General features: G+C 52.3%; 1 protein-coding gene across 6 annotated transcripts in view; it reads right to left on the minus strand.

Annotated features, from left to right (window-relative positions):
- Positions 1 to 710: 710 nt before the first annotated feature.
- PASD1 (PAS domain containing repressor 1) overlaps positions 711 to 13,096 on the minus strand; it is a 57,653-nt gene continuing 45,267 nt past the window's right edge. For 5 of the 6 annotated variants that reach the window (XM_074601600.1, XM_074601597.1, XM_074601598.1 and 2 more), the window contains 10 exons: positions 12,249 to 12,330; positions 10,133 to 10,256; positions 9,241 to 9,350; positions 8,661 to 8,747; positions 7,577 to 7,735; positions 6,262 to 6,465; positions 5,427 to 5,629; positions 4,518 to 4,610; positions 3,821 to 4,028; positions 711 to 2,557 (listed from right to left, as the gene is read on the minus strand). In XM_074601600.1, the coding sequence (XP_074457701.1) occupies positions 2,387 to 2,557; positions 3,821 to 4,028; positions 4,518 to 4,610; positions 5,427 to 5,629; positions 6,262 to 6,465; positions 7,577 to 7,735; positions 8,661 to 8,747; positions 9,241 to 9,350; positions 10,133 to 10,256; positions 12,249 to 12,330 (1,441 nt within the window). In that variant the 3' untranslated portion in view covers positions 711 to 2,386. The remainder of the gene's footprint in view (positions 2,558 to 3,820; positions 4,029 to 4,517; positions 4,611 to 5,426; positions 5,630 to 6,261; positions 6,466 to 7,576; positions 7,736 to 8,660; positions 8,748 to 9,240; positions 9,351 to 10,132; positions 10,257 to 12,248; positions 12,331 to 13,096) is intronic. The other variant, XM_074601602.1, reaches the window with a different exon arrangement.

A 13,096-nucleotide genomic window follows, 5' to 3' on the forward strand; every position in this document is an offset into this window, starting at 1 on the left:
ACGCTTATTTATAGGGCTTTGAAATTTGGGGGGGGGGGGGGGAGGGGGGACAGTCCAGGTGGTGCCCAGGGTCTGTGTGTGCCGGCTGGGCTGGGTCCAACTGGGAATGCACTCCCAAGGCACTCTCCCTGCTATCGTAGCCCCAGGGCTACGGGCTGCTGGGCAACTCCACGGCGCCATGCTATGGCCCACTGCACTCCCCTAAACGCTGCTGGTGGCCAGGAGGCTGCTCTGCCACCCACGCTCCATCACCGCTGGCACCCCCGGGAGGTGTGTGCCCAAACGCCCCAGCCAAAGCCAACCCATGCCGATGCTTTTGCCAAGGGAGGGGGTGCCCCGTGAAAAGCTGGGAGCTCGCACAGCTTTTGTTCGCGTGCCCACCCCTGCCCCAGCCAAAACAGCCCCGTGCCTCACACCGGCCCCGCGAAAGCTCCCACCCTGCTCCGGCAGCCCGTCCTCCCGCCGCCATTCCGGGCGATGCGGCACATCAAAACCCCGTCCCCTTCCTCAGGAAAAACCCGGCGGGTGGGAAACAGCCCCTTGTGTGGGGGGTGGCCTTCGTGGCCTCGCCAGCCATGAAGGCTGCAGCCAAAGCCGAGTGCGGGGCAGATCTGCTGCCCTCTCGTTTCGCTCCTGAGCTCTCCGGGAAACTCGGGCTGCCACAACCTGCTTCAGTCAGGCTGAAACAGTCAGGGTTTTCTGACACCCCCCCCCCCCCCCCCCCCGCCCCCCCGCTGCCGCTATCGAGCCCATGCGCCCACGTCTGGCCCCAGAGATAACGGAATCCTCCCAGTGCTGCAGCGCAGAAAATGCGTGGCTGGTGGGAGGAAGCGAGCTAGCTAGAGATACAGCTATATGTACAGCACTAGATATCTCTAGCTATAGATACCCTTAGCTATACCTATTTTTATTTTTTTCTTGCATGCTAACTTTCCCACTTCCCCCCTTTTCTTGAAACATGGGGCTGCTTGGGGTCCCAAAGCTCCATCCATAAGCACCAGCCTCCAGCCGCTGCGAAGAGCCGAGCAAGTGGCTCGCACGAGGGAAAAAGCAAACAAACGCCAAAAAAAAAGAAAAAAAAAAAAAAAAAAGGTGCATTTTGCTTGGATTCGACAGAGGTTCCCAACTGACCCGTCCCTAAACCTTGTTCCTACTGCCAGATGGAGCTTCGCCGCTCGATGGACCTCGTCCTAACTCACCCTTTTCTTGCAAAGCTTATAGTAATGTCCTAACCCATCGCCTACGCTTGGGCACTAACAGTGACCAAAGTTAGCACTCAACTACTAACGCCCCCAAAAATGTACATTTCATTTTTCCTTTGGAAAGACACAAACAGTAGGGACACTTAACTATACACCCACTGAGGAATAAACTGGTTTTTCCATTCATAAATATAAAATTATAGTTAAAAAGTGACAATTTACAAAAATACAATTTATTGCTGACCCTACGGGCTTGTAACATCGCTTGTGTCGTTGTGATCACACGTTTCACGTTCGCCAAATTGCAACATGATCTAGCAAACCCACAAAGTTTGCCGTCATATGCTGTTCTATGCTTGTTTGTTTGTTTTCATGTATAGAAACACATACAACTACCTCACTTGAAACAAAACAACCAAAAAAAAAAAAAAGGAGGAGTAAGGATTCTTTGTCTGTAACCTGAAAAATATTTGGCTACAGGGAGTAAAAACCATATAAATTTATCTGCACTTGTTAACCAAAATAAAACACGACAAATATCTTACTAGCTGCGATGTGAGCTGGTATAACAACAGTAAGAAATTCAGGCAAAAGTGGTGTTATGTAAATTAGCAGCATTATCCAATCTCCTGGAAAACAAAAAATTGCGGGACTGAGGTATAGAAAAAAGGGAAAAAAAAAAAATCCACAATGGACCTACTACAGCAAAACGAGTTATGTACACGGTAATCCAACGGCGTCCTGCGGACCGGTACAGTCTGTGTATGTGCTCCACGTGCTGGGCTTAAATTCACAGTGACTTTCAGCATTGAAGTCCTGAATGGAAAAGGTTTATCTCGGTTGCAAAGCAATCTTCGTGGCGACCTGATAAATAACCTCCCTGCAGCCAGAAAGCCATCACCTTCCAGTTGTACCACTGGGCTGGGCAAGAGCACGCACGGCTGCCAGAGCAGCATCACAGCTGCCTGGAAATCCCAATTGACGAGGTGCCCCCAGGGCCATCTGAGGTGCCCCCGGATCCATCCGTCCCCGGCGGGGACCGTCCCTCCAGCCACCACCTTCCCTGCAGGGCCCGACCTCACCGGTCCCATGCTCTGATGGCGGCGACCTTCTCTTCTCTCTGTGTGCGCCCGGGGTGCTGAGCGGCTGTGGCCAAGGTGGTCCCTGCAAGGTGGACCTGGCGTTCACGGCAGCTGCATCTCGGGCAGGTCGGGCAGGTTGCAGGGCTGGCCCTGCGCGTGGCGGCTCTGCTGCTGCGGGTGGAGGAAGCAGCTCAGGGGGTTCTGCTGCGGGGTGTGGGGGGACTGGAAAATGCGCTGTGTCGGACCCCCAGGCACCGGCTCGGGTCCTTGCATCTGCCGGGAGACACAAATCCCACAAGTCAGACCTGCCCCATCACCCATCTGCTCCCTGTCTTGATGCAGGGCTGATGCTGAGACTCGTACCCAGGAGCGAGAGTACCAAATCCTAAAGGTAACCTCTACCCATCGAGGGTATGAGTTGGGGACAAGCGGCTTGGGATGCTGGTGCTATCAGCACCACTAATGATGCCTGGACGTACCGAGGGGAAGCAGGACGCATTCATCCTACCATCCCCACGGGGAACCCAGCAGGAATGGAGACCTTCAAAAGCTACTTGGACGTAAGGTAAAATCTGCAGGACGTGCAACTTCCATCTTCAGGCAACCAAGGAAGAAGTTGTAGAGTGACCTTGTCCATATACCACTTTGTGGCTGGTACCCCAAAGACCTGGACTTGGTGGTTCAGCCTCGTTAAAAGACACTGTGGCACCAAAGCCTGGTTTTCTGTTGCCCTGGAGCTTATTTATCTCCCCCAGCATCATCATTCTGCCGTCCATATTGCTAGTCCTCAGGACGTCAGTGCAGCCATAAGCACGGCTACCCAAAGCAGGGATGGCTCACGTCCACATTTGCTGACAACAACGATTAACTTCTCACTCTAAATCCAGTCCTGCTGCATGGCTACTTTCAGCTGTACCTGCTCCTCCTGCTTTATTTTCTACCATCTTTGCCTGGAGGACCGTAACTTACCTCTGCCAACCAGGCAAGTCTTGAAGAGTGTATTACTAATTAATTATTAGTTTCAACAACCGCTCTCCTTGGCAGCGTCATTGGTTTGGCATGCACTGATGAAGATGTGCTTGGAAAGACCAAAATCACCTTCTCCAGAGATTTGTGTTGTGAAACAGCCATTTATTAAAAGAAAGCAGTGACGGCAGCTGGTAAAAAACCTCGCTATGCTGAGACATAACAGCACGAGGCAGGATTTCAAAAGAGCTTATCCCTTACCACGTTTCACCTCTACAGCGAGATTCCCGCCAGAGCTCCTCTGGATGACAAGCTGTGTTTGAAAAACTGAATATTTTTTCTGGACGCTAAGCGATAACTGAGTTTGTTGGAAAATATGGCATTGAATGGGTGCAGAGCCAACCTGGAAAGGTTGAGCACTTGGGTACGTGCAGATACAATGGGAACGGAGGACATGCGAGTGCACCAACCAGATTTGATTAGCCAAGTAAGCCCCATTTCTTCAAAAAAACCAACCCAACCCCAAAGCCGTCCCCATGCATCCTCAGAAACCCCTTCCAGCTCCAGTACCTGAAGGTAGAGACGGTGCTGCTGAACCTGTTGCTGTGGCCACTGGTGGAGATGAACCGGTGTGTTTGCCTGGTGGGACGTGAAGCTGGTGTGTGGGATCATCAGCGACGGGGAGAAAATGGGCGATGGGGCTGGAGGTCGGACGGTGCTACAGGTAATCGGTTGCATCTGTATCGGGGGAGGCAAGATCTGCTGCTCTGCAACGAACCTGCCACGAGGAGGAAAACAAGGTGTGAGAATCCAAACCCAGACCCAGACCCACCACCACTGTGGGCCCTGGGGAGCCCAGGTGCTGCAGGAACCAGGCTGGAGCAGGGTTTGCCAAACCACGCAGAGCCTGGTGAAAGCAGGCCCCAGATTTCCCCCTCCCCATCAAGCACGGTCTGGAAGTGCAGAAAATTAAGGTTTTTAAGGCTGTGCACCTTCTCCATGACTTGATTAGGCATTTGAAGCTTTGCAAAAGCCAGAAATTGATTAAAAAAAAATATTTTTTCACAGCATCTTAGTAATCATAAAGTCCTTTGTAATTAAAAAATATTCTAATTACTTTTTCTCCCAACGAGCTGAGCTTTTGTTTCTTTTAAGACTGAGACCGTTTGCGTTCGCTTGATCACCTACAAGTTTTTCAAAATAATTGTCAGCGCCGTGAAGCGCCTGCTAACACGCGGCGTGAGAACAAGGGGCAGCAGAGACTCACTTTCCTTGCTGCCTGCTGGCACTGCTCTGCGCGGGCTGGCCACTGCCGTTGGCGGCGGGCATCATGGCTTGGATAGACTGATCCAGCAGCATCCTGCGGGGGAGGAAAAACAGAGGAAGGGTCAGGAAAAGGGAGAGGGCCAAACTCCTCTCAGTCTCGAGAAACAAATCTCGGAAAATCCTCCCTGAAAGCGTGCAAACCGTCGCCCTGAAAAAACAGCTAATGAAAAAATGGGATGCTCATTATCGTCTTGCCTAACGCGCTCGCAGAGGTGAGCTGAAACTTGCTACATCTTTCATGTAGGAACTATGTTTGAAAGATGGTAAGACTTCTAGGGTTTATCTTGTTTCCTTACACAGTATTTCGAAACAGCTGGATGCTGTAGGCAGTGTCTGCAGATACCTCCCTGAAAGGTGGCTGAATAGTTTGGGGCAGTTGTATATGTTTTCTACAACATTACCAACTTTGTATATGTTTTACACAACTTTACCAGCGTTGTATAAAAGAAAAATGGCTTTGCCACGGCACTTGTCCTGGCTGGAGAAAAGACACCCTGGAGATCCAGAGCAAGCAAACAGAGGTTTAGGAAAGGCTGTTCCCGCTAGTTTTTCCTGTTCACTGCCTCCGACAGCACCAGATGTCCAAAGGTTACTGAGCTACATGGACAATTTATGGAAATATGGAGAGAAAAGGACTTCAGGCGCCTGAGGGTAGGGCATGGTGTGCACAGCACACTGCTTGCACACACACCGGGCTCACCATTAATCCAGATCTCTGCAGGAGGAGACATCCCTACGCACCCAGAGACCATCACCCGCCCCCAGACCAGCCGTGCCTGCCCTCCCCGCCACCCAGGTACTATTTTCTGTCACCGACATCAGGACGGTCCCAGCAGGGCTGTGTTCGTACCTGAGGCTCCTGTCCTGGCTGTAGTCAGACTGCGGTTGCCTTTCGCTGCCGTCAGCCGGCATCTGTGCAGCCACTGCAATGGGATGTGTTTGTGAAAACACCATGGGGTTGTTGTAGAGGGGGACTGAAATGCTCGTCTGCCCTGGCAGACACGTTTGCTGGGCTTGGTTTCCTCTCATTAGGTGCTGCTGCTGCTGCTGCACCTGAAATGAAGACACAGATATCCACGTGAGATTTTAAAGCTCCCTAATAGAAGGCTAAAATAACTGCTTCCAGCATGGAGATGGGAAAAGTAGGAGGAACAGTAGGAACTGAAAGAGGGGAGATTTAGATTAGATATTAGGAAGAAATTCTTTCCTGTGAGGGTGGTGACACAGTGGCCCAGGTTGCCCAGAGAAGCTGTGGATGCCCCATCCCTGGAAGTGCTCAAGTGGCTTGGAGCCAGCTGGTCCAGTGCGAGGTGTCCCTGCCCAGGGCATGGGGACTGGAACTAGAGGATCTTTAAGGACCCTTCCAACCCAAACCATTCTATGATTCTATGTTGCAATCGCAAACGGCAGCGAATAAGAGCCCAAACCTCCCACTCGGTTCCTCTCCGGTCCCTAGGATGGCTCCGGTGGTCCCCAGGGTATAATGCTTTTCAACTACCTGGCTTTTATTTTTACAGTTGAATGACATCATTCACAACTGACTCTCGGCACAGACTTCATAATGCCAGCTCTGGAGTAAAACCAGCACAGAGGAGATGCGTGGGACCATGGGGAGGGGGGACATGGCAGGCAAGTATTTAAAAGCCAGGAAAGGGGCCGATGAAGACAAGGAAGCAGCCAGCGACCTGGGCGGCCGTGCCGCAGGGGTCCCTGAGGAATTGGCGCGGTGACAGCAGGTGGGTGCTGCAGTAGTGCTTCGTCCCCATAAGGCCTTGCTGTTGCGACTTCTTGGCTGTGGTCTGCCTGGGCGTCCCCGGCGGCGGCGGCCTCCTGGGGCTTGGGTGCTGCACGTTGTTAAAGACAACAGGGATCGGCTGCTGCATCAGCATCTTTAAATAAAAGAGACACATGAATTGTTGCAGCTCATGCGGTGGTTGTACTGCTGCCCTGGTTTCAGCTGGGATAGAGTTAATTGTCTTTCTGGTTGCTGTGGTTGTGTTTCAGATTTGGTAGGAAAGGAATGTCAATAATGCACGTTGCTTCAGTTGTTGCTAGGTGATGTCTATACTATTCAAGGGCTTTTTTGCAGCTTCCCATAGAAGCTGAGAGGGACCATGGACAGGATAACGGAGTGGCCAATGGAATATTCCGTACCACAGATGCCATGCTCAGTATATAAATGGGGGTTCGTTAGGGGGCAGGAATCCGTGATCTCTACTCAGGACAGGCTGGGCAACCGATCACTGGGTGGTGAGAGTGACTTGTGTTGTGTTACTTTATCTTGTATATTCTCTTACCATTGTTATTATTACTGTTATTTTCTTTTTCCTATTATTGCTCTATTAAACTATCATTATCTCAACCCACAAAGGTTTTTTTTTTTCTTTCATTTCCTTTCCCCTCCTTTTCTGCCTCTTCTCCCTGCCCTTCTGGGGTAAAAGGGGGAAAACTGCGTGAGCGGCTGCGTGGTCCCAGCTGCCGGCTGGGGTTAAACCATGATAACTGCCTGGGAGATACCGGCTCTGGCTCCCAGGCTGTCTCTATCAACATATATAACACTGCCACAGCAACATCTCTAAATCCAGGGGCAAAGTGAACCATGAATAATAGAAAATCAAATGCTAGCTTGTGCTCAAATATTTATTCAGAGCCACGACCGTTCTGGCTCCATTACGCCTGCTGCACTTTGCAGGAATGGCACTGGGGATCCAGTGGCGTTAACCAGCCACTGAACTGCTGAGCTTTTCACGCAGGGGGGACTTTAGATTAGCTTGGGATTGCTTTTTTCTAAATAATGAAAATTACTGATTCAATACTTGAGCAGATACTGATGCCACTCATCTCTCAGGAGACACTACTCACACATCTGAGACCAAACTACCAGTTTATCCAGAGCTCATTTCTAAATGCTTCTGCCGCGGACAATTTCGTTACCGATCCGCGTGCTCAAAGGAAAAGCAAACGGTTTGGGGGTTTGGGCACCCCGGGGGCAGCGGGTACCTGCAGGTTGGAGTCCTGCACTAGCTGGAGCTGCTCCTTGATGACGTGGAGCTCTTCTTGCTGCGTCTTGATGTCAGCTTGCAGTATGCGAGTCCTCTCCTCCAGCTGCTCTTTCAGCTGATGCATCATCCCCAGCTGGGTCGGGAAATGGTACACGGGCTGCAGAGAACAGAGAAGATCATCACGCGGTGAGACCAGCCCTGCTACTCACATTCCTAGTGACGCTGGCTTCAGAAAAACGACTGCTTTTCAGCTTTTTGCCATAGAAAATATGATGCTGACAAAAAATGGCAACTGCACATCTAACCAGTAAGCACTGTACTTCCAGAGCAGCAGCACAACCAGCTCATACTCAGTGCCTCGCTCCCCATCTCGGTCTGCTGAATTTCTGTGGAGGTGTAGCGTCTGTGCACGGGACTCCCCTGTCCCTTCAGCGTGACACCCTGCTGATTTCTGACACCTTCTGCGGCAGACGCTGCATGCTAACCCTCGCCACACCTCCAGGCTGGGCTTTCGGTTCTGCTGCTAATTGTCCGGGAAATGCCAGGCCCAACTTAGGTTGTAATCCCACCCTGGGACCCATCCTTCACACCTACATTGTCTGTCTTCAATCCCCGTATTTTAGTCTGAATGGTTACTACACTGACCTCAAAGCTCGGTGAGGATGGGCCTCATAGTCATGGTTTATGACTCCCGCTTTTCTCTTGCAGTTTTTTTTTTTCTTTTTCTGGCCTAACTCAAGCCCCTACCGGGGCAATAAAACCCTCCAGCACCGTACCAGCCTGCAGTTAGCTGCTAGCAATTCAGAGAAGAGCCTTCAGCGGCCCCCAATGGCTTTGACAAGTGTAAACCTTCTTCTAAGCTATTCTCTTGAGTGTCCTACCCGCTCTGTCTCCTCGCTGAATTAAGTGGTTGCGATAATTTGGTTGCCCGTTAACCTCAGTAACAGCAATGGAAAGGGCGCTGAAGCCATGCTGCCGCACTGGGACCAGCCAGCAAGGAGGTAAGGGCAGTGAACCGGAGCCACCGAGTCTGCCCCGCTGCCTGGCCATCCCAGTGCGTTTGACAAAAATAAACCACGTACCATCACAGCGTGCTGAGAGGGGACTGCCGGCTGAGCCACGGGATGCTGAGGGAGGTGTTCACCAGGGGCTTGAGGAGCTGCTATGGCCTAGAAATGAAAACTTTGCCTTACTGCAGGTCCATAGCACCTCTAGTGCAGAGCTGGTGCCATACCAGCTCATACCGGCGATGAACAAGTGCAGGGAATTAGACCACTCCACAAGGAGATGTGAGGATGAGTCTGCAGGGAGAGTTTAAGCTCCTGCACGCCCCCTGCTAACGGCAAATCCTCGGTGTCAGCATCCATTTTTGGATAAAGGCCATTTCACGTGTACAAACCCCCCAGAAAGCAGGCTCGCAGTGTGAGAAGGTGTTTGGCCTGGAGGAGCAAATTGAATCCCGAAGGAAGGCAGCAGAGGAGCCTCTAGCAGCTCCCCACCGGCTGTGCCGGCCAGCAGCGCTCCCCGCAGCCCGGGACATCCCAATGCCAGGCCCAGTACACTCGGAGGTGGGGATCCAGCCTCTCTGATGGCAAGATCAAAGTTTGTCACGCTCATTTCTTTACAGTGTCGGAAAGGCTTTTGCTCGCAGGGACCACTGACCTGAGCGCTTCCAGCTGATGCCAGCCGCAGGGCTGCCTTCTCCGCCTGCCCCCCCGGCACCGACGGCCGGGTGGGAGTGCTGGTGTCCGTGTGCCGCATGGATGACGTGGCTGGAAAAGAGGTGGTTTACTGCGATACAGCACACTCGCGCCTGGGTACCCTGGCTAAGCCTGAACTCCTCGTACGCAGATGAGCAGTGGCCCAAACGCTGCCAAACTGGTCCCCACACTGCCCCTCCGTGGTCCCGCTGGCTCCCCGCCTGCTCGCGGGGCTCCCTTCTGATGCTAACACCCCATTTCATCCTTCCCTCCATGGGTGTCTCCAGATGAGCTTTCTGACTCTCTCCCTGGCAAATATTTCAAGAAAAGCCCCCGGAGTGGCCTCCTACCCACAGTCCCGCACGGGCACTGCCGTCACCTTGCTGCTGCCCCCAGGGCAGGGGGGGCACTGATGGGAGCTGGGATGAAGCTGACAGCAAGGCAGGCAGCCTCCTGCACCCCTTCTGCAGGGATTTATCATCAGGGACCAAATTACTCCGTAATAAAAGTTTTGTCAGTGAGGTTTGTGGTTTGATCAAATTGCTTCGGCTTAGCGGGTCACCTCCTCTCCTCTGAGCCACAGCAAACAACCACAACCCTCAGTGGGTGGCGCATGAGGAGAAAGCCGCTCTCACACTGGCAGTGGGCTAAAAGGGAGAAGGCAGCACATGGCCGCAGCTCCGCTCCCATACCATAACCTGTTATGGCACAGTAAGTTGGTCCCGGTGCGGAGCATCCCCCTCCCGCCCCGACTGGGGGACTCCCAGCCGAACCCCAGTATGTTGGAGGCTGCTCTGCCCTCCAGCCCGCTCCTCGCCCCGCGCTGGGCTGCCCACGGCCGCGCTGGCACCTACACGCCGAGTCGGAGAGGGCGGTGTGCGAGGAGCGCCGGGAGCTGTGGGACGACAGTGACACTCCTTCCCGGCTGGCGTCCTGGCTGCTGCCGCACTGCCCCACGTCCAGATAGCTGCTGTGGCTCTGCGGGGAGAGAAGCACAAGCGGCGAGACGGTCAGCAGGAGGGGACGGCGCTGGAGGGGACCTCCACCTCCCCGACTGCTTGTTTGCGGAGGAGAGTAACAGACTGGGTGCGGAGAGGGCCAGCACTGCAAAACCTGGACCACACCACCAAACCCTGGTGCAGTGTCAGACTCGATGTGCTGGAAGGTCCCTTCCAACCTAGACAATTCTACGATTCTATTCGGTCAGCCCCTCCATGTTCACCCTAAAGCCTTCAGGTTTCCCCATGCCGACAGAACCCTCAGGATCACACACCGGGCACCGCTGGCTTTGGGGTGACGCCACACATTTCTGTCCCAGGACACCCATCTGGTGGCAGCGAGCAGTGGTGGGGGACATGCACCACGAGTCCGGCAAACACCGTGGGGTTGCTGCCTGTGCCCTTCGCTCTGGCGTGCCACCCTCCTGCTCCTCTGCCACCGGAGCTGTCTGCAAATGAAAATATGCTTTTATAATTAGCTTCCTTCTGCCCGATTTCCTCAGGGATGTCACAGTTTGTTGGCTGTGGCACACTGGGGAGCGGTGGCAGAGGTAACGAATGAAGGTGGCAGGAGGGGCTGGCTGGGGAATGGTTTTATTCACTGGGGAGATGGAGAGAGATGGCTGGGAAGGGACATGGAGCAGTGGCAGAGGGACGTCAGCTGCGGCCCCAGGAGAACCTACAGCAAACAGCTCCTGCGGGGGACAGGTACCGGGTGGCGCTGAGAGCTGTAACCCCGCTGGCCGCTGCCTGGGGAGCTGTCGGTCCCAGCAGGCTGTTGTGGGCAGGAGCCTGGCGGCACATCCGCAGAGGGGAACAGCCCACGTTAGTGAATATTAACAGCTTCGGAGCTGTCACACCCAAATGACAGATGCCACCTGGCAGATGGTTTATGGCAAACAGCCCACAACTGTTGGGTAGTAGGTGATTGTTTCACCTGCGGGATACGGCTGATCCCGATGGCCGCGCCACCACCCTCCGCACGCCTCCCAGGGTGCTCCCCAGCTTCCCACTCCCCTCCAGAAGATCAAGCAATGGGAGCGATGGCTCTGCCTCTCTCCAGCTGTCTTACAACAACAGATGCAGCTTAACATCTACAGAAAAATATCTCGACTACCATGTGGAAAGGGGAAAACGACACAGAAGTGTGCTGTGGTGACGGCGAAGCAGATGGTTTGCAAGATGGTCCTTGCTCAAGTGAAAAAGGTCTCTGTGACAGCTTCCCCTGTACATCCCATAAACGGCTTCTATAAAATAATGTCTGAAGAGCAATGAGGCTAATAGAATGATAATTACACAACAGTCCACTTGAAATTACTTTGATTACTGGTCTTACTTATAAACTATTGAGAAGAAGAACTTAAAAGTAATTAAAATGACCTTGTTAATTGGACAGGTGTGTTGGGATGCCAGACTGATTCAAGCCATGGAAATTACTGCTCTGGTCACAATCCTACACTTGATGCGCTCCTGCCCAATGGTGTAAACGGAGCTGAAATCTGGAATGAGTGTTTTCCCTTCACTTCCAATCTTCGTCTGAGCATCAGCGACCAGCTGGGACTAACAAAACAGGTACCATGTGGCACCACTCTGTCCTTGGATCCTCTGCGCCTTACTAATGGTGACAGGTACAGCAATCTAGCCTCCAGCTCCAGCGCTACTTTTCTGCTTCTGAACTGAGGTGGTTTAACCTATCGTTTGCAGAACAGTCTCAGCAAGATAACGAATAGCAGAACAGCAGCAATGCAACTGCTGAATTTGCAGTTAGATGCCTGAACCGAGATGGGTACTTTTGAGCCATGCAATGGGAAACTTCTCGGGGTCCACTTGAGTCAGAACCCAAGTGAAGGCTTGGAAGGAGGTGGGAGTAAAGGAGAAGGAGAAGAAAGAACGGCTGTTTTCCTAAGATTGGTAAGCGATTACTCAGTTTGGTTTAAACAGCGACTCATTCAACTGTGAAGGGACGTGGTACCTTTAGAGAAGAGGAGGCCAGTTCAATTGATGACTCTTCAAGGCCAAGATCTCGCCTTCTCTCAGCTCGAACTTCTGCATAACTAAAAAAAAAGAATAATAAATTTTAAATCCACTTTTTCAGTCTGGATATTGTTTACTGTACTGTGACTATCCTACCACACAGGTCACTACGGAGTTTTGACGTTGAGTCACAAACTCTGCACAGCACACACACACAAACACACGCTCTCTCACGTACAAGGCGCTCAGAGGAACATCATCATACGGCCTTGTGGTCTGCGAATAACCGCACACGCTGAATATCCACAGATTCGAAACTACAGGGCAGCGTCCCAGCCCCATTGCACCCAGGACGGCAGAGCCTGTATGATTAATTGCACTAATCATTCCAAGCATGAACGTAGACACTGCTTTGCAATTGTCATCCCTGGATGCCTTTGAACAAGACTAATCTAAAAGCAAAGTGCACTTGGTTACTGAAGACAAAATGGGCGTCTTTGTCCTCAGTACAATTTTCCTAATAAAGGAGATTCCCATTTTCCATAACCAGGCAGAAAAATGATCCTACAGCTTCTGTGCAGGTAAACTGCCATAGGTAATGTACGTTCATTTTCTAACCTGCTGATGCTCATGACTCAGTTTTTTGCGTGTTGCACGGTGGCTCGGTGAGACCAAAGCCGGTGCCTTGGGGAGCAGGGGGTCAGGTCCCCTCTTTCTGAGGGTGCGCAGAGCGCCGTGCAGCGTGCTACATCGGAGTTACCATCCCTCGCTTCCTGAAACCACGTTTTAACTTGTGTGCTTCAATAATATATTCTAAACCTTAACTGTATGAGACAGAATTGAATT

The sequence above is a fragment of the Larus michahellis genome, chromosome 9, assembly GCF_964199755.1.
Source record: "Larus michahellis chromosome 9, bLarMic1.1, whole genome shotgun sequence".
Lineage (NCBI taxonomy): Eukaryota > Metazoa > Chordata > Aves > Charadriiformes > Laridae > Larus > Larus michahellis.